At 46.0% G+C, this 25,823-nt stretch overlaps 1 protein-coding gene across 1 annotated transcript; it reads left to right on the forward strand.

The window, feature by feature from the left end:
- LOC110431808 lies at positions 1-25,185 on the forward strand. Its single transcript, XM_021451432.1, has 8 exons — positions 1-78; positions 214-686; positions 771-946; positions 1,273-1,340; positions 1,490-1,616; positions 1,689-1,814; positions 22,118-22,215; positions 25,030-25,185. Exons 1-8 carry the CDS (start codon positions 1-3, stop codon positions 25,183-25,185), a joined length of 1,302 nt encoding a protein of 433 aa, XP_021307107.1.

The following is a 25,823-nucleotide window of genomic DNA, read 5'->3' on the forward strand; positions in this document are numbered from 1 at the left end:
ATGTGCCCGGATGGTCTGGAAAAGACGGAGGTCCAGCAGCTGATGAATGAATTATTCAACTTGTCTGATGACAATTTCGTTTGCAGTGATGACCGGATGCACGCCTTTAAGCTGGGATGACCAGCTCCTAAGGTAAACGAGTACCTTTATTGATTTGTATTGCTATGTGAATACTGTAGTCTCTTGGTTAATGACTTGTCGTTTGTTCTATAGATAGGAGACATTGACCGGTGCTCGGTGTACGTATCGCTGGCACCTGGTATGGAGAATCCCGCTGGGATGGATCCATCAGAGGGCGATGCTGCTCGGTGTCCTCAATACACCAGCAGTGAGGAGGAACAGAACCGCCCCACGCCGACCACTGAAGCTAGGGTGGCCGGGAAGAGGCCGATGGCTGTGGAGCCATCCCGAACGGAGGCGTTGCCGGGGGAGACCAGCCAGGCCCCGAAGCGTCGCCGGCTCGTGAGGATCGCCGACGACGAGGAAGAAGAGGACGAAGCTGCTCCGTCTTTGGTCCGAAGGCCGCGCAGTCGGCCTGACGTCACGCCGATCCATGCTGGTCAGGTGACCAGTGATCCTCCTGCCCCACACACCGAGCCGACACGACTTGGAGGGGCAGAGGCGGCAGCGGTGACTGGTAGGACCAGGAGGAGGTTCTTCACAGCGACGCACAAGAGCTGTGACCTGTGAGTTCCACAACTTGTCTTCTGCACTTCCTTCCTTCTTTTTTTTGCGAATTTTGACATCGGAATGATGTCTTCTTTTGCTAGTGCGGTATCGGATGTTGATCCAGGCAACGTCGCCGGCCAGAGAACAGCCGAGCCGGCGATTGCTGTTAAAAACGCCACCGAGCAGCCCATCCAGGAGCAAACCGAGGAGCAGCCCGCGACTGTGACCGTGGCGGAGACCGTCGAGGAGGACCTAGCTGAGGCGAGGGCCGGGGCGAGTACCCCGACAAGGGGTGATGATGCTGCCAGGGGCCCTCCCCCGAGTAGTGTCGCGGAGGAGGGAGACAAAGCCCGACTCCCCCGCCAGCTGAAGAAAGGATGGCCCCAACTCCGCCCCGGGCAGAGGCTGCTTCACCGAAGGGCTCCCCTGGTTGGTGTAAGGGTCCTTTGATACCCGTTACCACGGCTGGGGGTAGCGCGGAGGGCGAGGAGGCCCAGGCGGCCTCCGATGAAGAAGTAGAGGAGATCCAAGGGCGCCCCCGTGATGGTCACCAACACGTTTACGTGTGACGCCAACGTGGGGACCACTTTATTGGTCATGAAGAGCTTGCCGAGACCGATGAGGCGGCAAGGGTGGAGCGCGCTGCCAAGCGGCTCGTCGATGAAGTTAAGGTGAGTGGTCCTGTACTCAACCAGTATGTGTATATACTGTTTGCTTGTTCATTGAACAATATGTAAATTTCTCGCAGGGCGCAATGCAAACGGCGAAGTACCGAAAAAGGTGCTTCGACCAAATTGAGGGCATCGTCGCCGAGAACAAGGCCCTGACCACGGAGGTAGACCACCTTCGGTCGGAGGCCGAGGAGAAGGCGGCCGAGAAGGCAGCTCAGGAAGAGCGCCTGCTCGATCTAAACCGGCGACTAGCCGACAAGGATCGGGACAAGAAAGGTAAGTCATGTGTTCCGAGCAGTTGTATTTAACTGCGTGGTCTGTTTTGTTGACCAGCGATTATTTCTGCAGATCTGGAGGAGGAGATTGAGCGCCTCCGAGAAGAAAGGGAGCGGCTCGACCAGGAGCGTGCCGGTGCGCTAGAGGCCGGGCGCCAGGCTGGCGAGGAGCTAAAAAACAAGAGTCGGGAGTTGGCTGGTAAGAGCCGTGTTGACACCGTTTTTGGACACGTACCCAGGATCGGTAGAGTGTGGATCGGCAAGATAGGGCAACAGTAACTGGTCTGCAGGAGAGTTGCCGATGAGGGTGGTTGCCGATGAAGGGACAGCTGAATGTGGCTAAGTCCATGGGTGGTGATGTGTTTATACCGATGGTCAGCATTAACCTTTGCCGATGGCTACGATGAAGAGTCTGCCGATGATGCGGAAGGAAGACCTGAAGGTTGCCGATTGGTCTATGGTGGTGTCCCAGTTTGTCACGGGAGAATAGTTTTGTGTTTTCCTTAGTTATTTAAATCGTTTTATGTATGAATTCTGTTTAATTTGGAATTCGAGTCCTAGACGTGTCTGGTTGTAGCTCCTTGAGCAGGGTATAAATGTAGACCCTAGGGCCTTGTAATCGGGACATCTATCAATCAATCAAACACAAGTTTTTACTCATATTCCAACATCTAATTTTTCGACGACTTCGTCATATTTTCTTTTTCATTACGAGTTCTGAGGAGTTCGTCGACTTAAGCTCGGTGTATTCTCAAGTTCCGCGTGAATACCTCTTGGCCGTGGCATCCGGGCGCATCGCTGTTGTCGGGACCAAAGTATTCGAGTTATCACCTTTGCCGATAGTAAGGTCAAATCGGCTGGCACGCCCTAACGTTTGAATCAGGTATTAGCCCTTTGTGTTTGCAGATCAGCTTTTGCATCAACACATCTTTTGGCACGCCCGGTGGGACCGTTTCAAGATCAAGATCAACATGGCGACTAGCGATTTCGATTTGGAGAACGTCATCCCCGTGACGGAAGCTAGCCTCAAAGATGAGCAGAAGCAAGCTATTGCGAAGGCTATGGAGGATTACAAGCAACAATGTCTCAAGGCCTTCAGCATAAACATGAGTGGCGAGGTGATCCAGAAAGAAGCACTGCCGCCCCCTCGGCAGGTTACTTTTGAAGCCAATCCTGGTAAACTCCAAGACATGGTCGATAGTGCTATCAACCGTACCTTGATCAACCAAGCTGGTGTGCTGTCCAATACGGTTTTCAATGCCGTGGCTAGAACTTTCAAAGAAGGACAATTGCCACCGAATTATGTGGGCCCTGTCTATCATCAGCCAGGATCGCCAGTGGTTACGGCTCCATGGGCTGCTACGACCGCTGCAGGCACAGAAACTACTGTTCCTCCAAGCACGCTAGGAGTCTCTAATGCGCAATCCACGCCGATGCCGTCCAATCCATCAACATCAGATGAGTCGATCAAGCTTACTACAGATCTATTGGCATCGGCAATGTCGAGGTCCGTTCCTCCTAATTGGTGGGGTTTTGATATACCCCCGGAATACTTGTTGAAGACACCTGGCACATCATAGGCAGCTAATATGAGAGGCAAGGCTCCTATAGCGTCGGCACCTCCAAATATGCCGATGAATCAGAGTCCCCAGTATACTACAACTACTACTGCAAGACCTTACACTGGGAATTCTCAAGCTCCAACGTTCCAGATGCCTAATGCATCGGCAGATTCAATGCCGACGCAACAGAGGTTTATGACTCAGCCAGGGTATGTCAAATCAATGATGATGCCCAATTACCAGTCATCGGCAGGACCTATGCCGATGAATGCTAATAGTGGATGGCTTGGGCAGCAAGTCTTTCCACAAATGCCCCAACAGAATCATCAGGTTACAGGGTTTCAACAAGGTCAGATCTACCCTGGATTCCAGAACCAAGGGGTGGTCAATCAGCCGATGAATCTCGGCCAGCAGGTTGCTGGTCAGCAGATCGGAGGTCAGCAATTTGGTGGTCAACATCTTGGTGGACAGCAGATCGACGGTCAGCAGGTTGGTGGCCAAATGATTAACCCAATGTTCCATGCAGATCGTGCACCGCACAGACACGTGGAAGCTTACCAGCAGGTGCCAGATCCACAACCGCCTCATCGGCAAGACGCCGATGCTTATTGGGCTGATAAGATTGCTGAAGTAATGAGAGACCAATTTGGGATAAAACCCAAAGTCAACACTTACTCTTATCGGACACCGTATCCTCCTGCATATGATTTGATCCCGCTTCCAAATCGGTACAAAGTTCCGGATTTTACTAAGTTTTCTGGACAGGATGGTACATCGACCATGGAGCACGTCAACAGGTTCATCATTCAATGTGGAGAAGCTGCTAACAGGGATGAGTTAAGGGTTCGCTTGTTCTCGTCATCATTATCTGGATCGGCTTTCACTTGGTTTATATCATTACCTCCTAACTCAGTGATTACTTGGGCCGATCTAGAGAAGCAATTCCACAAATACTTCTTTTCTGGAGTCCATGAGAAGAAGATCACCAATTTGGTCAAATTGAAGCAACGCAATGATGAATCAGTTGAAAGTTTTGTGCAGAGGATACAGGAGGTCAAGAACAAATGTTATAGTCTGGTTTTGGACGATCGGCAGCTAGCCGATTTAGCTTTCCAAGGTTTGTTGCCGTACATCAGGGACAAGTATGCTTCTCAGGAGTTTGAAAGCTTAAGTCATTTGGTGCAGAGAATCTCTGATCAAGATATCAAGCCTTTTGAGCCCAATAGAGCATGGAACAAAAAGGTATCATTTGTGGACGAAGCAGCAAGCTCGGACTCTGATGAGGAACCAGTCATCGGCTTGGCAGAATGGGTAAAGAATAAGAAGCCGATGTCTTGCCCTTTTGGGCACAAGGAGCCGGAGAAGTTCGCGTTTGACATCACCAAAGCCGATAGGATATTCGACTTCCTACTTCAGGAAGGTCAGATCAAATTGTCACCCAATCATGTAATCCCATCGGCTGAAGAATTAAAGTAGATGAAGTACTGCAAATGGCACAATGCAACTTCTCATAGCACCAATGAGTGCAAAGTTTTTAGACAATAGCTGCAATCGGCTATAGAATCTGGAAGGATCAAATTCGACAGCTCCAAAACTTACAAGCCGATGAAGATTGATCAACATCCTTTCCCAGCAAACATGATGGACGTTGAGGGAAAGGCCAAGGTCTTGACATCGGAAGCAGCTGAAAGGAGTGCATCAGCGGATCCTCAGCATCAGATCACTACTGCCGATGCAAAAGGAAAAGGCTTGATCCAGGAGGGAACTAGCTCGGGAAGGCCTCCCCGATCTGGTATTGTTATAACTCATAGAAGGCCTCAGGAGACTTGGCAGCAACGTGAGGATCGGTATCGGCGCCAGCAAGAAGACTATCATCGGGAAGAAGAAAGACACCGACAAGAGTGGAATCGGCATAGGGATCACTGGAATTGTCCGTTCTTCATCAATTGTTGGGAGGAAAATATCAAGCTTCCTACTGTCAGAGACTGCCCGGAATGTAATGGTTATGATCGGTATGATAGATCAAATCAGTAGTATCAGAACAATAACCGCCGGTTTGATGGGACGATTAGGGGGAAAGCGTCGATTCATGATCGGCTGGGGGGTAGCTCAGCGTGCATGATAGGCTTGGTGACCGTGTTGAATATTTTCCTAGGAACCAAGAAGAACTTGAGGAGATGGCCAATGCACGGGTTCCCGATGAGTTCATATTTTGTAGGGACGCTAACACTTATCGGATGGAGTCAAGGGAAAATCGTCGCCCATCGGTAAAGCAGAAACAACTTCCTCCATGGTGTCCAGAGGGGTTGACCAGGACACAGAAGAGGAGACTGCAGCGCGAAAGATGAGAAGTGCTAAGCAAGGGCGAGAACTTTGGCCAACCTGGGGATCAACGACAATCAGATCCTAAGGGGAAAGGGCCATCGACAGATGTCAACATGGTATTTATGTTGCCGATGGAATTCCTTGCGCCGTCCAGCGATGATGAGGGGGTGGAGTTTTCTGACCAGATAGCTCAGTTGGCTCTAGATCCGATGACGGCTATCTTCGAAAAGCCTGCCGACAATGAAAGGCAGCATCTCAAAGCTCTGTTTGTCAAAGGGAGAGTTGATGGTCAGCCCATAACTAAAATTTTAATTGATGGTGGAGCTGCTATCAACATCATGCCATATGCAGTGTATCGGAAGCTTGGAAAAGGAGATAAGGATTTGACCAAGACCGATATGATGCTCAAAGATTTTGAAGGGAATGTGTCTCCGGTTAAGGGAGCCATCTGTGTCGAATTGATTATCGGCAACAAGACCTTGCCGACAACCTTCTTCGTGATCAGTGGAAAAGGTGCTTATAACTTGCTGTTAGGAAGAGATTGGATTCATGCCAATTGTTGCATCCCATCTACAATGCACCAATGCTTGGTTCAGTGGGTAGGTGACAAGATTGAGATTGTCCCGGGAGATTCTTCTTACGTCATCGCATCGGCAGAGGCAGACACCTATGAAAGAACTAGGTGCATCTCGGGAGAGATTTGGGAGAAGGATTTCCTCAAAGTTGTCGATTATGAAATTCCACCGATCCAAGCAGTCGGTTCTGATGAAGGTTTTTAATGGATAGGTTCGCCGATGATGGAAAATTAGGCCAGGGATTCACATCGGCCGATGATTTGATAGAAGTAGATATAGGTAGTGGTGATAAGCCTAGACCTACTTTTATTAGTGCTAAATTAGATTCTGAGTGTAAGCAACACTTAACCAATTTGTTAAAGGAATATAAAGATTTCTTTGCTTGGGATTATACTGAGATGCCTGGTTTGGACCGATCAATTGTTGAACATCGGTTGCCTGTCAAGTCTGGATTTCGGCCACATCAACAGCCAGCTCGCCGATGTAATCCTAACATTCTTCCTGACATCAAGGCCAAAATAACTAAACTTATCGAGGCTAAATTTATTCGGCAGTGTCGGTATGCCGAATGGATTTCCAATGTTGTTCGAGTCTACAAGAAAAATGGGAAGCTTCGGGTTTGCATTGATTTCAGGAATCTCAATAAAGCTACGCCGATGGATGGCTACCCAATGCCAGTTGCCGATCTGCTAGTTGATGTTGCGGCTGGGCATCGGATCATCAGCTTTATGGATGGTAATGCAGGATACAATCAGATATTCATGGCTGAAGAGGATATTCCAAAGACTGCATTTAGATGTCCTGGTCATGTTGGGTTGTTTGAATGGATAGTCATGACCTTTGGCTTGAAAAATGCTGGTGCTACTTATCAGAGGGCCATGAATTTTATATTTCATGAGTTCATCGGCAAGATGGTGGAAATTTATATTGATGATGTGGTGGTTAAGTCTGGAGACTTCACAAAGCATCTTGTCGATTTGCGAAAAGTGTTGGAATGCACAAGGAAGCATGGTTTGAAGATGAATCCCAATAAGTGTGCATTTGGTGTATCGGCAGCACAGTTTCTTGGTTTCATGGTGCATCAAAGGGGGATTGAAATTAGTCGGAGATCCATTGATGCTATCAACAAAATAGTTGCCCCTACCAACAAGACTGAGCTCCAATCCTTGATCGGCAAGGTAAATTTTATCAGGAGGTTTATATCTAATTTGTCTGGTAAAATTCGTGCTTTCAGTCCTTTACTTAAGTTGAAAGCCGATCAAGAATTCGTTTCGGGGAAAGAACAATAGTTGGCCTTAGATGAAATCAAGAATTATTTGGTAAATCCTCCAGTTCTGATTCCATCTCAGCAAGGAAAGCCCTTCAGATTATATTTGTCTGCCGATGGGATGGTCATCGGTTCGGCTTTAATTCAAGAATTTGAAGGGAAGGAACGTGTGATTTACTATTTAAGCAGGAGATTGGTTGATGCTGAGACCAGGTACTCGGCCATTGAAAAGTTATGTTTGTGCCTTTATTTCTCATGTATTAAGTTGAGACACTATTTGTTATCGGCTGAGTGCACTGTCATTTGCAAAGATGATGTGGTCCGATACATGCTATCTATGCCGATCATGAGTGGCAGGATCGGTAAGTGGATTTTGGCATTGTCGGAATTCGATTTGCGTTATGAACCGGCTAAGGCGGTTAAGGGGCAGATTATGGCCGATTTTGTAACTCAACATTGCGGTACAGTGGAGACTTTGGAAATTGTACCTTGGACGCTCTTCTTTGATGGATCCACGTGTGACCGGGGGGGGCAGGGATTGGCATAGTGTTGATTTCCCCTCGGGATATCAGCCCATGATTAATGCAATATCGGCAATCGGTGCCGATGATTGGAGAAAAGAAGTCATTGATTATTTAAGGGATCCATCCAAGAAAGTTGAGAGACGTGTTCGGTTTCAAGCCACCAAGTATGTGCTCCTCGAAGATGAATTATATTATCGAACTATTGATGGGATTCTTCTCAAGTGTTTAGGTGATGATGAGGCTAGAAGTTTGATGGGGGAGATCCATGAGGGAGTATGTGGAGCACATCAGTCGGCATTTAAGATGAAGTGGATGATCAGAAGAAACGGGTATTATTAGCCGACTATACTTGAGGATTGCTTTAAGTATTTCAAAGGGTGTCAAGAATGTCAGAAGTTTGGCAATGTTCAAAGGGCACCTGCATCGGCCATGAATCCTATCATCAAGCCTTGGCCGTTCCGAGGATGGGCTATTGACTTGATCGGCCAGATTTACCCGCCATCCAGCAAAGGACATAGATTCATCTTGGTTGCCACCGATTATTTTACTAAGTGGGTTGAAGCTATTCCTTTGAAGAAAGTTACATCAGCCAATATGATTGATTTTGTGAAAGAGCATATTATTTATCGATTTGGAATTCCCCAAACAATTACTACCGATCAGGGTACTATGTTCACATCAGGGGAGTTTGATGAATTTGCAATCGGTATGGGAATTAAAGTATTAAACTCTTCTTCTTATTATGCTCAAGCTAATGGGCAGGCCGAGGCATCTAATAAAGGAATTATCAAGCTTATTAAGCAGAAAGTTGAAGAAAATACTAGGAGGTGGCACACGTTGTTAAATGAGGCTTTATGGTCATACCGGATGGCTTGTCATGGATCGACCAAGGTTTTACCTTATCAGTTGGCGTATGGGCATGATGCAGTGTTACCTTGGGAAATTAAGACTGGGTCTAGGCGACTATCTTTTCAAGATCAATTGGCTGCCGATGATTATGCTACTTTAATGACAGACGAGTTGGATGGTCTAGCAGGACATCGGCTAAGGGCTCTGATGAGTATAGAAGAGAACAAGAAGAGAGTTGCCAGATGGTATGATAAGAAGGTGAAGGCTAAGGAGTTTGCTGATGGAGATTTAGTATGGAAGTTACACTTACCGGTCAGGACTAAAAGTTCACAATTCGGGAAGTGGTCTCCCAATTGGGAGGGTCCCTATCGGATAAGTCGATCGGCTCCTGGTAACGCCTATATTTAGAAACTCTTGAAGGAGTTGAATTTCCCAGAGCATTAAATGGCAAATATCTAAAGAAGTATTACCCAAGCATATGGGTCGATGCATAAAAGTTTAAATGCCGATAACATTCCTATCGGCTGGATCAAAATGTATCTGGGGCCAGACTTAATGTTTTAAAAGGTGCCGATAACAGTCCTATCGGCTAGACCAACACATTAGGAGTGTTCAAAAGAAAGGAGCAAGTATGTTGCCGATGAAGAGGTCACATGTTCAACAGCGCCTGGATCGCCGATATAGCACGCAGACGGATCTGGTTGGCTTCTTCTATTACTTTCACATCATCATCGGCAGAGCCTTCCACTGGCTTTAGCTTTTTCTTCATCTGCAGTGCCGTGCGGGCTTGGATATTTCGCTCTTGCTCAAGAAGCTTGATTGTCTCAGGCAGTTGGCTTTCTTCTTGTCGGGCTTGGGACAAGGCTTCTTCTACCTGTTTAAGTTCTGCCAACAGAACTTCTCTTCTCGCCGATAGATCAGAAATCTTTTGTTTCAATACATCTCCTGAGGATGTCAGGATGCCGATGCTCTTGTGTTTCTCATCGACAAGGAGTTTTACCTTCATCATCTCCTCAGAGAGCTGGGCATGAGCAGCTCTATCGGCAAGACGTTGGGCAGCCCTCTGGTACTGCAGCTGATAGCTCTCTCGATGTGCAGCTTGAAAAAGAACTTCTTCGGCATTGGCAGGGATTTGGCCTCTGAGGGTCTTGAACAAAGCTTTGGTCAGATCGGAATCATCAACCAGTTGGGCTGTATCTTGATGAAGGAGGGCTGATAATTCTTCTAACCTTGCCCTGATTTCTGCCGATGTAATTCCAACTGCTCGAGAAGAGCTTGCCTCCTCACCTTTATCTTCGGAGATGTCGATAGCAAAGGAGAACAAACTGTCAGGAGAGTCCTGTTCTTGAAAAGGAAATAAAACAAGTTATTCTATGGTCAAGTATTGATAAATAATATAGACAGAGATTGGGTAACTTACTTGTTTCAGGGCAATCTCTCGCCTCTGACTAGATGATGCCGATGGAACCACGGGCTGATCGGTTGGGGTTGCCGATGGGACTACGTCAGCTGAAAGATTAACAGAAGTAATTATAAGATGGGAAAAGTAGGTTCATCGGCAATGATTTCATAGAGAGTATGTTACCTTGAGGAGGTGCAGTGCTTGTCTGGATCGAGGAAACTACCGATGCTATGATCAAGCTTGCCGGATCGGTAGTCTGCTCGCGCACATCAGCCGATGTTTCTTCCGGCTAAAGTACTTCTGGCTAGGGCTCTTCTGGTTGGAGTTCTTCTACTTGGGGTGTTTCTTGTGGCTGAGAAGGAGGTGGTACCTGATGTGTCTGGGTTTCTGGAGAAGAGGGAGAAGATTCCACCGGGATCGGTGACTTTGGGGGAGGAGAAGGTGTTGCTGTCCTCTATCGCTTTGCTTGTGATCTGGTGCTCTTGGAGCCTTTCCTCTTCGCTTGACTGGGCTGGGGGGCATCAGCAGTCGTACTTCTGGTTTTTGCTGATGTGCTGGTATGCTGGTACAACGATGAAAATTTGTGTGTACAAGTGTAACAGATGTAAGAATGGAATCGACATGGGTAAAAGAATTTCAAAATTTACCTTGAAGGCCTGTGCTAAAGTAGAGGCTGCTACCGATGGAGATGCCTTCGTCCGCTTGGTGGTGACTTTCTTAAGGCGCACACCTCGATGCATGATAGCAGCCAAAGTGGGAGCGTTGTTGCCGATTGAGGAAACTGGACCTGATGGAAAAAGCTCAATCGGCTTGCCACTCCTGCTGACTGATGGGGAGGTGTTATCAACCTGTAATATAACACAGTAAGTGAGTTAGTGATGCAAATAAAAGTGAAAGGATTGAGACATTGGTTTGGAAATACTTACAGTATTGTCGGGGACTTTGTACTAGGGGTCGATCATGCCGCGGTACGTAAGAGCCGATTTACAGAACAAATGCTCCTTCCATTCTTCCCACCATTGTTTGTACGCCTGAGTAATGAAGAGGGCCGGGATCCACTCTGATAGATCTACATCTGTATCGGCACTAGGTGGCAGTTGAGCTACTCGGGTCCATGTTGGGTATTTTAAACGCAAACAGAAAAATCCGCAAGCGCACGGATACCGATGTAGCCTTCACCCGGGAGTATTCCAGAGTATCGAATTTCCACAGAGAACGTGAGTGTACTAATTAAGATCCAAGATCGCCCAAGGATAACTATATAATTATTTTTGGTGGGAAGAGAGGAAGTTTCCTGAGAGTTCTCTAGTTGATCTAAGAATCAAGAATTACTTCAAGATTATCTATATCAGGACATCAGAGCACTAACCACAGAAAGAGATGAGAAGGGGGCTAGGAAGCTCTGACTACGGTCCTACAAACACCGATCCGAACGTGGTGGAATACGTCGACCGTTAGGGCTGTCACTACCCTAGGGCTACCACAACAATCCGTAGGATTGGGTGCAATTCCAGGTAATTGCAAGACTAAACACCACGTCTAATCTATTAATTACTACTCTAGCGTTATAAAGACTAGAGCACTTGATGCAAGCGGGAATCCAATAAATAACTTGAATGTAAATAAAAGTAATTAAAGAACTCAGGAGTTATGAATTGAATGTGAGCACCCAAGGGACTTGGGCGGGCGCCCTGCCCCCGGGCCCGATCGGCCTCCCGTTCGTTCCCGTGGCTTCTGGAGTCTTCTAGATGGTAGAAAATTGCGCGACACGTTAATATCTCTATGTAAACCCGACGTGTGGGCCTTTCTTCCGTAATTCCTGATAACCCCCTGCAGAAATAGACAAACACCAAAACTCATGGAATTCTGTCAGATAAAACCCTAAGTCTAGGTGTTGGTTCCATTTAGATCCTTTTCCATGATTAGTTGATGGTTAAATGTGAGCATTAAGGACCGTCAACAAGCTCCCCCAAGCTTAACCTTTGCTCGTCCCTGAGCAAAGATGAACTCAAGAGTTTCTGCAGTGGTTTCATGCCTTAAAGATATACATGCGTTCAAACAAGATCTCATCTCTAGGTTAGGGTAAACTGTTAAGATTTAAACTTACTCATTTTACCTTTCACTATGGGGCTTGCAACCGTCACTTGTGTCTTGAGCAGTTAAAAGATAGAACGGTCTAATCAAGCGTCATGTCTCATGTTCTTGATCAACTATAGCTCTGGAGTTTTTGCAGATTTTCAAATAAAACTCAGATATTCCTTGTATGACTCTCTCTAGTCTCTCTTTTGTGGTATTTTTGGATCCTTACCAAGGCAGTAATGGTATATGCCTTCTCTCAAAGTATGTGGTATTTTTGGTATGAGGCATAGTGACATTGTCTTCTCTCTCACCCTACTCTAATAAGGTTTTGTCTGGAGCTCATAGGTGGGAGACAGCTAATACATACTTACAAGACATTTATTGCATAGTCAAACCATGGATCCAGAAGAACAAGTCAATAAGTCAAATCAAGATGTGCATGTGTGGCGAATGAATGGTGTATGGTGATGATGGTGATAACAATGGTGAAAGCCTAATTCTACTTATGCTCTTTTGAGGGGATACATACCTTTCTTGCTCTTTTGAAACTTTTTGAGGAGAATGAGATGCTCTATATTTTCTTTTTCTTTACTCTCAGGTGGGTATCTTGTACCCCTAATTCTACTGTCGGACACTTGTCCATTTTTACCTCTTGTCTCACTTTTTCTTTTCTTTCGAGGTTTCGGGCACTTGCCCCTTTTTATTTCCTCGTATTCACTTTTCTTTTTTTCTCTCTTTTTTTAGAGCACTCATCTCCTGAAATAATATAGCAAGTGGTAGTAACAAGATAACTTGAGCATTTATTTCACAGGGGAAAAACAGAAATATTTTTGGCTATTCTCTCCCGGATTAGGAGTAGAATATTTTTGGGTGGTTCTGGAGATGGAAATGGATGGATATATGTGGATGCGTACTTCCGAAGTAGAAGTAGCATGTATGAGTGAACGTGCAAGTGAATCTTGATTTAACCGCATGACAAGCTCCTAAGGGTCTACACAGCTTGACCACACTCAATGCTCATAAGTAGTAAAAAGTAAATGTGTGACTCAAAGTTTAGCAAGCATGTATATATGGCTGTGGTAGGAATTTAAACTCTCATCATACAGGAACTCATCATGCAACATTTTAAAGATTTTCAAAGATAAAGTTCTCCAGAATTCTAGCATCTCTAGGAACAGATAAACAGCAGCTCAACCTTCCCATATCATATCCGTTAATGACTTAGACTTCAGATCAAGTACTCTCCCCACAAGTTCAGGTTTAGAGCAAATCTTAATTAATACCAGTCATGCCTAAACTTGAGAGAAATTTCAATTTTTGAGAACTAGCCATGGCAGAGCAACTATTCATCATTTCCATGTGAGAGCTTATCATGAGGGTTCATAACAAACTTTATTTATTTATTTATTTATTTAGCAAACTAAGCAAAGATATATATATATAAGCACAAAATCTTTATTTGGGTTTTTATGATTATGTATCTTTTTATTATTAGAGTAAAGTATAAACGTGAGTAGAATACTTAGCTGGATAAATGGGGGTGCTCTCCCCCAAGCTGGATTTTGACGAAGTTTCTTCTGATGTAGCTAGCGGTTGGCGGAGGTGTATTTGAATGTCGGAAGCACCCTGACAGTGATTAGGATGTCCTCCATCTGCTAGTTGTTGATATTTGGGAACGCAATAAGGAATTGATCCGCAAGCGCACGGATATCGGTGAGCACTTCACCCGGGAAATTATCCAGAGTATCGTATTTATTTTTTTACCACTAGGAGAAAGAGTGCATCTGACTAACCGTCTATTACTACTAACCTTTAGGCACAAAGAATGTCTTTCGATGTGAGTGATAAATAGAGAAGACTGCAACCGTAGTCTCCTTCTAACCTTGGTAAGGATGATCTACTGTTCTAATGGGGAGGCTAACGGAATCTAGACACCACAAAGGATGTTCAACCCGCACCTATAAACCCTATCCTTCCTGCTAACGAGATGTGATCTACAAAGGTAGCTCGGAATTGTCACGTTCCTCACTACTACCACGGTCCAGCTAGTCAGGGAATATCTATGAGTACCCCAGCCTAAACACCATGTTTACGCCAGCAATGATTACTCTAAACTCTACGCGAAGAGATTAAAGTAAACTCATAAACCATAAGAACAATAAAACAAGAACTTACTAGAATTTAGAAGTCGAATTACTGAAGAATCCTAGGAGCAAGCTTCGGGTTAGGAGAACTTGATCCCGCAGGTACAAGCTTGGAGTAGACACCGACAGGCCGGGCTTCCTCCACTCTTCACCTCCACTCTATCTCTCTCAATCTAGTAGAAACTAGAAGATCTATTTCTACCTTACATTGGTTGCTAAGCCTAAAAAGAAATATTAATTAGAGAAGAGGTTTTCCTTCGAGGGCACCCCTCAACCTCTATGATAATTTCTTCATGTCTTCTCCAGGGGCCAGGGGGGCCTTGCTTATATAGTCCTCCCCTTCTATGCGTTTTTGGGTCGATAGGCGAGGTGGTACTATGTTTTTCTTGATCCAATAGGTCGGTGGAATATCCCGAGCGAAGAGAGTCTTGATCTGGCTCCAGAGGGGGGCGGGCGCCCAGGCTACCAGGGCGGGCGCCCTGGGCCTGGCCCAGTTTCGCCTCCGCTTCGGTCTCGTGGCTTCTGGAGTCTTCTAGATGATGTAAAATCGTGCGGTGCGTTGATATCTCTATGTAATCCCGACATGTGGGCCTTTCTTCCTTATTTCCTGATAACCCCCTGCAGAAACAGATAAACAACAAAACTCGTGGAATTCTATCAGATCAAACCCTAATTCTAGGTGTTGGTTGCATATTGGTCCTTTCTCTTGTTTATTTGATAATTAAAATTGATACTTAAGAACCGTCAACACTAGTCTTCTTTGATCCTTGAATTCTATGGAGCTCAAATAGACAACAAAGCTTTGTGGAACTAGTTAAGTGTTAGCATAAATATCTAGCCTTTATCATGTTGAGCCTCCACAATAAATGTTACTCTTTTTAGTAGGATCAAAATCTTATTTTTATATTTCCATTTTTATAAGGCAGGAATATATTTATTTTATTTTTATGCCACCACAGTGAATGTACTTATGGGTTTTATGCCATGAGCATACTCTCATGGGGCTTACTATTTTTAACATTTTTATTTTCTTTTCAAGATGATATAAACCTGATTAACTAAGCAAACTATTTTAAATAGTTGAAAGGAAAATGATAACTACCATGTTTACCTCTTGGCAAGGCGTTCGGTGTTTTTAAGTCCTCCGAACGGGAATCTCCGTTTTCTCAGTTGTCCTGGGATTCGCTGGATGGCGTAGTCGGTGGTTCCGGCACAGCCTGCTCTTCGTGTATAACTATCTTCTCTCTCCACACCTGACTCGGTGCTACGGTCTCCTCAGGACAGTTCTGTTCAAGGTGTATGTCTTCAGACCTTACCACTTCTCCTTCATAGTCCGCCCATCCGTCCTTGATAATTTGCCTCCTCTGGTTGCAGTTGCGTCGTCTTCTTCTTGTCCTGACCTGCTTAGAGTCTTCAACTATATAGTTAGGGTCACTAAAATAGCGGCGTACCTTCTCAGAGGGGAAGTACATGTGGACTTGTCCGGTTCCAATGTAGATGATTGCTTTAACAGTGCTGAGGAACGATCTCCCAAGGATGATGGGTGGATCGTACTCGTCTTCAACCTTTTAGAATGTCTGATCTGCCATCTGGAGCTGGATGTATGTCGGTTTTAGAGGCATGGTTCCAGGAGCTGATAAGTGACTGTGGCCATTATGTTGACGTCAGATCCGGTGTCTTAGAGTGTCTTCTGAAAATAATATCCGTTGACTGTGCACTTGATGCTTGGAACACCAGGGTCGTCCTTCTTGATCAAGAAAGGCGACTTGAGTTGACGATCTTGACCTCCTTGAGCTGCAGTGACCATCTTAGCTGACTCAGTCCACATTTGCTTGTTCCTGTTCCTCCTGTTGGTTCTCTTCCTTGGTTCATGTCGGGATTGCTCTCAGACTTGTGTAGCCTTGTTCTTGAAGGAAAACATCTCCTTCCTCCCCTTGATGTAGAAACTGATCTTGGCAGCACTAGCGTAGATGACAGCTCCCGAGGTGTTCAGGAATGGCCTCCCTAGGATGACGGGTGCCCTCTCATTAGAACCAGTCTCTATTACCATTAAGTCTGCTAGAGCGTACAAGGTACCAACTCGGACGCAGAGGTTCTTCAATATTCCCTTTGGAAAACTTAGCATACGATCTGCAAGCTGCAAACACATGGTTGTTTCTAATAAAGGATGTGTAAAGAATTTTTCATAGAGTACCCTAGGCATAATGTTGATGCTGGAGCTAAAGTCGCAGAGTGCTTCTGGGAAGTCCACCATGCCGATGGAGATCGGGATGACTGGGTGTCCTGGATCGCCTCTCTTGACCGGCAGAAGTTCAGTAATTACTTTCACAACGGGGTTACTCCAATAGTTACGTCCTCAAGCATCTCAGGGCAGTGATTGCCTGAGTGTCCAGTATCTCCAGTGTGTTTGTGCTCGTAGATCTAGATTCTTCACTTGGTGGAGTCTAGGAGTTGTAAAAGTGTTTCATATTTTGCTCGAAGTGTACCTTACTTGAAGAGTGATGGTACAGTATCACTTTGTGAAAGCTTTCCTTTCTTATCGGTTGTGCATCATGTTTGTGGCACCCTCCATGGATCATCTCTTGTGAGCTATGCCTTCCTTGTGTAAATTGTTAAACTTCATGTATCTCTCTCTTTGTCTCCAATGTGAGTTTATCTCAGGACTTCCCAGGTCGATATTGAAAGTTTTCCTGCAGGGGTTAGTCCAACAAAATATCCAATATCTACTATAGCAAACTATCGGCTCAAATATCAACCTACACACCATGTCTAATTTGATTTAGGAGGGCATTTTAACCTAAGCATCATGCTTAATTTAAAATCCCTTGAAAGTAAGATCAACATTCCTAACTAAGCACCATGCTTAATTAAGAGATAAATGAAACTACTCCAAACCTAAACATATACTAAAGCAAATAAAGGTACCATGAGAGCATTTATAGAGATCTACTCAAGTGGAGATGAAGTAGTGTGATTAGTATTTAACAAATTGAGCATGTCTCAAAGGTAGGGACAACCAACATAGCAACATGGCAAAGGATGTTTTTATGTAAAGTACTCCCCCAAGCTTGAATTTTGCAAAATTCAAGTTTGGATGAATTTAATTCAATGTTGTATGATGATTGGTTGTACATACCTTGTGCTTGTCATTCATCCGATCTTCTTGCTCCAATCCTGGAAAGGTTAGTGACAAGAATACCCGAAGGAATATTTTTACAATTATCCTGCTATGCTCAACACACAAGGTAATGTTGCAAACAATTAAAAGTTTATGTTATGGTCTGATCAGTGCTTATTTTAGGACGCTAAGCTTGTCCTTGGGAAACCATCAATTTATGTCAGTGAAGTGGTTTCCCCTCCAACGCTGACCTATATCAAGATCAACTCAACGAGATCTGCAAAATTTATTATAGACATATGCATCGACAACCGCCCTTTTAAAGTTTTTATGAATAGAAAGGAACAGGGGGTTGGAGATCTCGAATGTGGTGATGTTGGAGAGACCAATGGATTGTGAAGATGTTGCATATGAGCATGGAGTAAGTGAAGTGGCTATGAAATAAATTCCATGCTCATTAATGCTTAGAGTGAAATCCATGTGGTATGGTGAAAGTGACAAGGTGAGTGTGGTAAAAAAGGAAAAGAAAAAGGATACACGGACGACTTGGTTCGAAACTAGCACAGCTACCGTTCCCCGGCAACGGCGCCAGAAAGCTTGTTGGGTATTTTAAACGCAAACAGAAAAATCCGCAAGCGCACGGATACCGATGTAGCCTTCACCCGGGAGTATTCCAGAGTATCGAATTTCCACAGAGAACGTGAGTGTACTAATTAAGATCCAAGATCGCCCAAGGATAACTATATAATTATTTTTGGTGGGAAGAGAGGAAGTTTCCTGAGAGTTCTCTAGTTGATCTAAGAATCAAGAATTACTTCAAGATTATCTATATCGGGACATCAGAGCACTAACCACAGAAAGAGATGAGAAGGGGGCTAGGAAGGTCTGACTACGGTCCTACAAACACCGATCCGAACGTGGTGGAATACGTCGACCGTTAGGGCTGTCACTACCCTAGGGCTACCACAACAATCCGTAGGATTGGGTGCAATTCCAGGTAATTGCAAGACTAAACACCACGTCTAATCTATTAATTACTACTCTAGCGTTATAAAGACTAGAGCACTTGATGCAAGCGGGAATCCAATAAATAACTTGAATGTAAATAAAAGTAATTAAAGAACTCAGGAGTTATGAATTGAAGAACTTGGAGAACGATGAAGAACGAACCAGTTGCAGCAAAAGTATAATGTTGAGGAAGATCCGACAGATCCGGCTCCTCCTCCGCTCTCCTCTTCTCTCTCCCTATTTTCTAGATTACAACTAGAACTAACTAGAACTAGAACTAGAGGAACTAGAACTAGAACTAGATGAACTAGAACTAGATCTAGATGAACTAGAGGTAGAACTAGAAGAACTAGAGGGATCGTCTCTACTTGGATGAAGAATTGAAACCCTAGCTTTGATTCTGTAGAAGAGGTATGCTCTCCAGGGGCCAGGGGACCTTGCTTATATAGTCTTTTCAGATGAATCTAGGCCGTCAGATCAAACCAACATTAATCGCACGGTTTTCCTTGGTCCCTTAGGTCGGTGGAGCATAATCCGCGAAGTTGAAGCTGATTGGTTACTGTAGCTAGGCGGGCACCCAAGGGACTTGGGCGGGCGCCCTGCCCCCGGGCCCGATCGGCCTCCCGTTCATTCCCGTGGCTTCTGGAGTCTTCTAGATGGTAGAAAATTGCGTGGCACATTAATATCTCTATGTAAACCCGACGTGTGGGCCTTTCTTTTGTAATTCCTGATAACCCCCTGCAGAAATAGACAAACACCAAAACTCGTGGAATTCTATCAGATAAAACCCTAAGTCTAGGTGTTGGTTCCATTTAGATCCTTTTCCATGATTAGTTGATGGTTAAATGTGAGCATTAAGGACCGTCAACAGTCCACTCGAGAAGGCTGGTGATGGTTTCCCTGGGTTTTATCACATCGGCATAACAGAGTGCAATCGGCTGCTGACCGAAAGCTAGTTGGCGGGCTAGTGCCGATGGGTTGTAAAACTCATAGATTTGGTTGGAGGCTTTCCCACTGCCGAAGAAGTTTACTGGTATAGCTCTGGGAGTGATCAGTGCCATCATCACATCATGATCCTTGTTGAGGGCATCATTGAATGGATGGAAGACCAAAGGAAACATGGTGTCTGGATCTTCATAAGGCATCCATGCTCGCTGTTCCCTGGTCAGGCCTTCGTACAGGGTCTGGAAGAATCGGCTGACCTGGTCTGCGTTGCCACCTGTACCAGGTAGAACTATGACAGCCTCGCCGAAGTTCAGAGGAGGACGAGTTGCCGATTCTTCTTCATCCAATTCATAGTCCTCGGCTATGTCTCTGGGGAAGCGTTGTGCGAAGAGGTTGAACTCAAGACGCTTGTGCATATAGAGGCTAAGCCACATATTGATGAACCACTAGGGGCCTCCTAAATTGCCGATGGACTCGCCAAGCGGAAGTTTCCTAGACACTTGGTGGAGAAGATGATAGGCAGAGCCAAGCAGGTATCGGCCGAGGGGAAATCGGCCACCGTTAGCTAATCTCTCTGCTGCCGATAGGTAGACAGAGGTTGGTCCTGCCGATGGACCACAGAACACAAATTTGTCCAGCCACATGTTCAGAAAGGTGGTTTGTTCCTTTATGTTGACAGGCCCTATTCTACGGTACTTCTGAATGTACCCAGACTAGCCACCGATAGAGCGGGTTTCCACTTTAGCACTAGGCGTGGTGTCAAATAGGTGACTACTATCGGCAGTGGATACATCTAAGCCGGTGAGCATAAGCACATCGGCAAGAGTGGGAGAAGCAGGGCCGTGACTGAAGATAAAGGCATTAAGTGTGTCCGACCAGAAATAAGATGCAACAATCAGCAGCGACTCATTCATATGCATATCGGTAAGGGACAACCTGATGCATTGGTCCAGTATTCGTTCACCCCACCGAATCTCATTAGAATGGCTGATTCTCAAGAACCAATCCTTCCATCCCTTAGTGGGACTGGGCCAGGAACGGAAGGCGTCTTTCCATAGATCTAGAGAAAAGTTCTCAGCTCTAAAGGGGATTCTGTTGGTTTCCGTGTTGATTAGATCGGTGGGATCTGGGTTCCCTAGCGGACCGAGACATTGGAGGTGTGGCTGATCGGTAGGAATGACAATTTTATTGGACAAATCCGAGAGGTTTTTAAGGATAAAAAGAAGAACAGAAAAAGAAGAAGAATGTTCAGTAAAATAAATTGGGATGAACAAGGGTATGGTAAAAGTACAAGAGGTAGGGTGATGAACTGACCTCAGGAACAGCAAAGTTGATGGCCATCTCCTCGCAAGGAAGATGATTGAAGACTTCAAAGTTGGTGGAGATGAGCTTTCGTTGGAGTTCTTGGAGCTCTTGAGCAGCGCCGCCGCCAGGAAAGTAGAGTTGGGCTGTAGAATGATGTGATGGAGAAGGAGTACCCGAGAAGGAACTATTTATAGGACAAAACGGGCAAGGGCAAATCTGACTTATCTCTTCGCCGTATCCGTGAAATCCGAGAGTATTCAGGTGGATATGGTAACTGTTCGCACGGTAATCAAGGGATTGCGCAGGTGATTTGACAGAAAGCGGTCATAATCTAGAGATATTTCACTGTGCGGGATTTCCTGGTCGGTCCATCGGCAGCTCCTTGTAACGGTAATATTGCCGATGGGCGAATAAAGTGGAGGTGTCCGTTTGAGAGGTTGAGGAATTCGAGGAATCTGTGGAAGAATCAGGCCAAGGTTGTTCAGATTTAGACTGTCAATTGCCAAATTGGGAGAATTAACGGCGGAAAGGCATCATTACTGCAGAGAATTTCGTAGCATTAATGATTTCATACTCCAAAATTAGGGGGCATGTGTTGACACCATTTTTGGACACGTACCCAGGATCGGTAGAGTGTAGATCGGCAAGATAGGGTAACAGTAACTGGTCTGCGGGAGAGTTGCCGATGAGGGTGGTTGCCGATGAAGGGACAGCTGAATGTGGCTAAGTCCATGGGTGGTGATGTGTTTATGCCGATGGTCAGCATTAACCTTTGCCTATGGCTACGATGAAGAGTCTGCCGATGATGCGGAAGGAAGACCTGAAGGTTGCCGATTGGTCTATGGTGGTGTCCCAGTTTGTCACGGGAGAATAGTTTTGTGTTTTCCTTAGTTATTTAAATCGTTTTGTGTACGAATTCTATTTAATTTGGAATTCGAGTCCTAGACGTGTCTGGTTGTAGCTCCTTGAGCAGGGTATAAATGTAGACCCTAGGGCCTTGTAATCGGGACATCTATCAATCAATCAAACACAAGTTTTTACTCATATTCCAGCATCTACTTTTTCGATGACTTCGTCATATTTTCTTTTTCATTACGAGTTCTTAGGAGTTCGTCGACTTAAGCTCGGCGTATTCTCAAGTTCTGCGTGAATTCCTCTTGGCCGTGGCATCCGGGCGCATCGCTGTTGTCGGGACCAAAGTATTCGAGTTATCACCTTTGCCGATAGTAAGGTCAAATCGGCTGGCACGCCCTAACGTTTGAATCGGGTATTAGCCCTTTGTGTTTGCAAATCAGCTTTTGCATCAACAAGCCGATTCGCCCTTTTTGACTACACAACGTTCCTTTTCTCGTGTTTATACTGACTCCTTGCTTGGTTTTCTTTGAAAATTCTGCCATAGTGCTTAAAGTCAACACTAAGAAGCACCTCGAAGAGCTGGTCAAGGACCGGGACTCCTGGAAGACCAACTGTATCAAGATCTTGAAAGGAGCGGCCCCGGTTGTCGACTTGATCAGCCCCGAGCTCCCCGAAGACCAGCCCCGTGCACCGAGGCTGACCCCGGTCGAGAAGGCACAACAGGCGTGGGGCTGGCTTCAGCAGTTCGTCAAGGACACCGGGAAGTTTGCCGGAGCGCACGTCCTTAGCATGGTATGTGCCCACTACCCCCTGGTCGACTTGTCCCGACTGGAGAGGGGATATCCCAAGGAGGTTGGTCCGCAGGAGGCAGATGACCTTCATGTCGGTCTGCTCGATCTGTCGTCGACAGTGATCGGCGATATAAACCTCTATGGGACGTCAACTCCCCTTAACCAGCCAGGATCAGATAGGTCAGCCAGGGAGTTGTCAGGGGCGTCCATTGCAAGAGATGGGCGGTCGACGCCTGCGGTCTCGACCAGCCAGACGCCGGTGGCCCCGACCCCATCGGCGGGACAGGTGAGCCGTGAGGGTGATCATCCCGAGCAGTAGGCTTGTAATGTAGTCTGTAGGGGTAGACTAGAGACCGCTCAAAGGGGTGTTTATTGTAAACTTTGTGTATAAAGTTTGTAATAAAGCTTAATTTATCATAACCATGGTTTTGAGCGCTGTAATATTGTTTGAGTGATGTATCACTGAGTCGAGTTGATGGCCCTTGAGGACCTTTGTCCTGGAAAGCAATTGTGGTACTTTTCGAATATTCTGCGTATGAAAAAGTATATAACAAGAAAGACAGATTTTATTATTATTCATCACAAAAGATTTACAAATGAAATGTACTGGAACTTAGGGATAGAAACGGCGCAGTTTGTCTATGTGTCAGGAGTTGGGCAAACGTGTTCCATCTGGGTACGCCAGTCTGTAAGATGTAGGGCGTGTAACTTCGGCGACCACAAAGGGTCCTTCCCAAGGTGTAGATAACTTGTGCATTCCTTCCTGACTTGTTTTCCATTTGAGTACTAGATCACCGACCACGAAGGAGCGGTCTTTGATGTTCCTCTTGTGGTATCGCCTAATAGCCTCGAGATACTTCGTTGTTCGAAGGCATGAAGTTAGGCGTTTTTCTTCTGTGCAGTTGATTTCGAGCTCTCTAGCGAGGTCGGTCGAAGACTGGTCGAAATGTTTGACTCTTGGAGATCCAAAGACCACATCGGAAGGGAGCACCGCCTCGGCACTGTAAACCATGAAGTAGGTCGACGCACCCGTGTTGCGACTAGGCTGTGTTCGGAGACCCCAGACCACAGCCGGTAACTCTTTCATCCATCGTCCTGGTGCCCTGTCATTTTCCGTATACAGCCTTTTCTTTAGAGCATGAATGATCATTCCATTCGCTCACTCAACTTGACCGTTGGCCCGCAGATGGGCTACCGACACATACTTTATGACTATGCCTCTGTCATCGCAGAAGTCCCAGAATGTAGTGCCGGTGAACTGAGTGCCCAGGTCGGTGATGATGCTGTTGGGAACCCCAAATCTGTGTATGATTTGATTGAGAAACTCCACAGCCTTCTCGGAAGTCGCTTTGACGAGTGGCATGTACTCGATCCACTTCGAGAATTTGTCGATTAACACGAACACGAATTTGAAGTTACTGGGGGCCGGCTTGAATGGCCCGATCCTGTTGAGGCCCCAACAGGCGAAAGGCTAGGACGACGGGATCACCTGGATCTCGTGAGCGGGTACGTGCGTCCACTTGGCGAAGAACTGGCATCCTTCACAATGTCGGACCAGTTTCTCAGCATCAGCGACTGCGGTTGGCCAGTAAAAACCTGCTCGGAAAGCCTTCCCGACCAGTGTTCTGGAAGCGGCGTGGTTGCCACAGGACCTAGCGTGGATGTCATCCAGAAGTTTGATGCCATCATCTTGGGATATGCATTTCAGCAATACTTCTGAACTTGCATTCTTATGCATAAGTTTGCCCTCGACCAGTATGTAGTTTTTAGATCGCCGGATAAGGCGCTCGTTCTCTGTTTTATCTTGAAACCCCGAACCGTCCGAGAGATACTTGATGAAAGGAGTGCGCCAGTCGTTGCTGCTGGTTCTCGGGGTGGTATCGTCGATGAGCATTGCTTCGTTGGGTGGCTTGTCGACCAGGTCTGTGCCGACGCTTGGCATGTGGATGTCATGGACGAAAACGCCTTGTGGAATCTGGGCCCGGGATGATCCTATCTTTGACAACGCATCCGCTACTTAGTTCCTATCCCGGACCACGTGGATGTATTCTATGCCATAAAAATTGGATTCCCACTTCAGGATTTCTTTGCAGTAGAGGTCCATCTTTTCGTGAGTCGTGTCCCACTCCTTGTTTAGCTGGTTGATGACTAGGGCAGAATCACCGTGGACGTAAGGGCGTTTAACTCCCAGTTCGACGGCCTATCGGATGCCATGCAAACATGCTTCGTATTCGGCGACATTGTTGGATGCTGGGAAGAGAATCCTAAGGACATAACAGAGTTTGTCCTTGTTCGGTGAGACAAAAAGTATTACGACACCGGCTCCATTGATGTTTAAGGATCCGTCGAAGAACATTGACCAGTGGTCGGAGACATTTGGGGAGGAGGGTTCGTTTAGATCCGTCCATTTTGCAATGAAGTCGACCAGGGCCTGAGATTTGATGGTAGTGCGACTCTGGAAATTTAAAGAAAATGGGCATAACTCCATTGCCCACTTTACAATTCTTCCATTGGCGTCTTTGTTGCGCAAGATATCCCCTAATGAAAAACTGGTAGTAACTAACACCCGATGTCCGTTGAAGTACTGCTTCAGCTTTCTTGAGGTGATTAAGATAGCGTAGATTAGCTTCTGTATCTGAGAATACCTGGTCTTGAATTCGTTTAGAACTTTGCTTATGAAGTATACGAGCCTCTGGACTTTGTAGACGTGGCCTGGTTCGACCCGCTCAACCACGAGCACCGTGGAGACGACCCGATCAGTCGCTGCTATATAGAGGAGCAGGTCCTCGTTAGGTTGAGGCACGGTGAGGATGGGTGGTGAGGTGAGGAAGGCTTTGAGCTAGGTGAACGCCGTGTTGGCCTCTTCTGTCTAGGAGAATTTTTCCGACGCTTTTAGCAGTTTGAAAAAGGGGAGGCCTTTTTCCCCAGTCTAGAGATGAACCGGCTGAGAGCAGCCATGCATCCGGTGAGCTTTTAAATGTCTTTGACGTTTCTAGGTGGTCGCATATCGAGCACTGCTTTAACTTTTGAAGGGTTCGGTTGTATGCCGTCGCGGCTGACGACGTTGCCGAGCAGTAAACCAGAGGGGACCCCAAAGATACACTTTTTGGGGTTAAGCTTCCACTTGTATTTATTTAGTTCCTTAAAAGTGTGGTCCAGGTTGTCGATCAGGGTGCTTGCGTCCCTGGTTTTGACGACGACGTCGTCAACGTAAGCCTCGACGATGTCGTCACGTATCTCATCGCAGAGGCATTGTTGAATAGCGCGTTGATAGGTGGCCCCGGCGTTTTTCAGTCCAAAGGACATAATGGTGTAACAATATGTGCCAAAAGGAGTAATGAAGGAAGTTTTGATTTGGTCATCCTCTTTTTGCGAGATTTGGTGATAACTAGAGTAGCAGTCGAGAAAAGAAAGGAGTTCGCATCCGGCCGTTGAGTCGATCACCTCGTCGATACGAGG

The sequence above is a fragment of the Sorghum bicolor genome, chromosome 1 (assembly GCF_000003195.3).
Source record: "Sorghum bicolor cultivar BTx623 chromosome 1, Sorghum_bicolor_NCBIv3, whole genome shotgun sequence".
Classification (NCBI taxonomy): Eukaryota; Viridiplantae; Streptophyta; class Magnoliopsida; order Poales; family Poaceae; genus Sorghum; species Sorghum bicolor.

Excerpts from the sequence above, each read along its gene's own strand:
- LOC110431808 (XM_021451432.1), top strand. The coding sequence starts at position 1 with ATGTGCCCGGATGGTCTGGAAAAGACGGAGGTCCAGCAGCTGATGAAT. Across the intron at positions 687-770 it reads ACGCACAAGAGCTGTGACCT|TGCGGTATCGGATGTTGATC; the intron begins GTGAGTTCCACA and ends TTCTTTTGCTAG. Across the intron at positions 947-1,272 it reads TGAGGCGAGGGCCGGGGCGA|AGCTTGCCGAGACCGATGAG; the intron begins GTACCCCGACAA and ends TTGGTCATGAAG.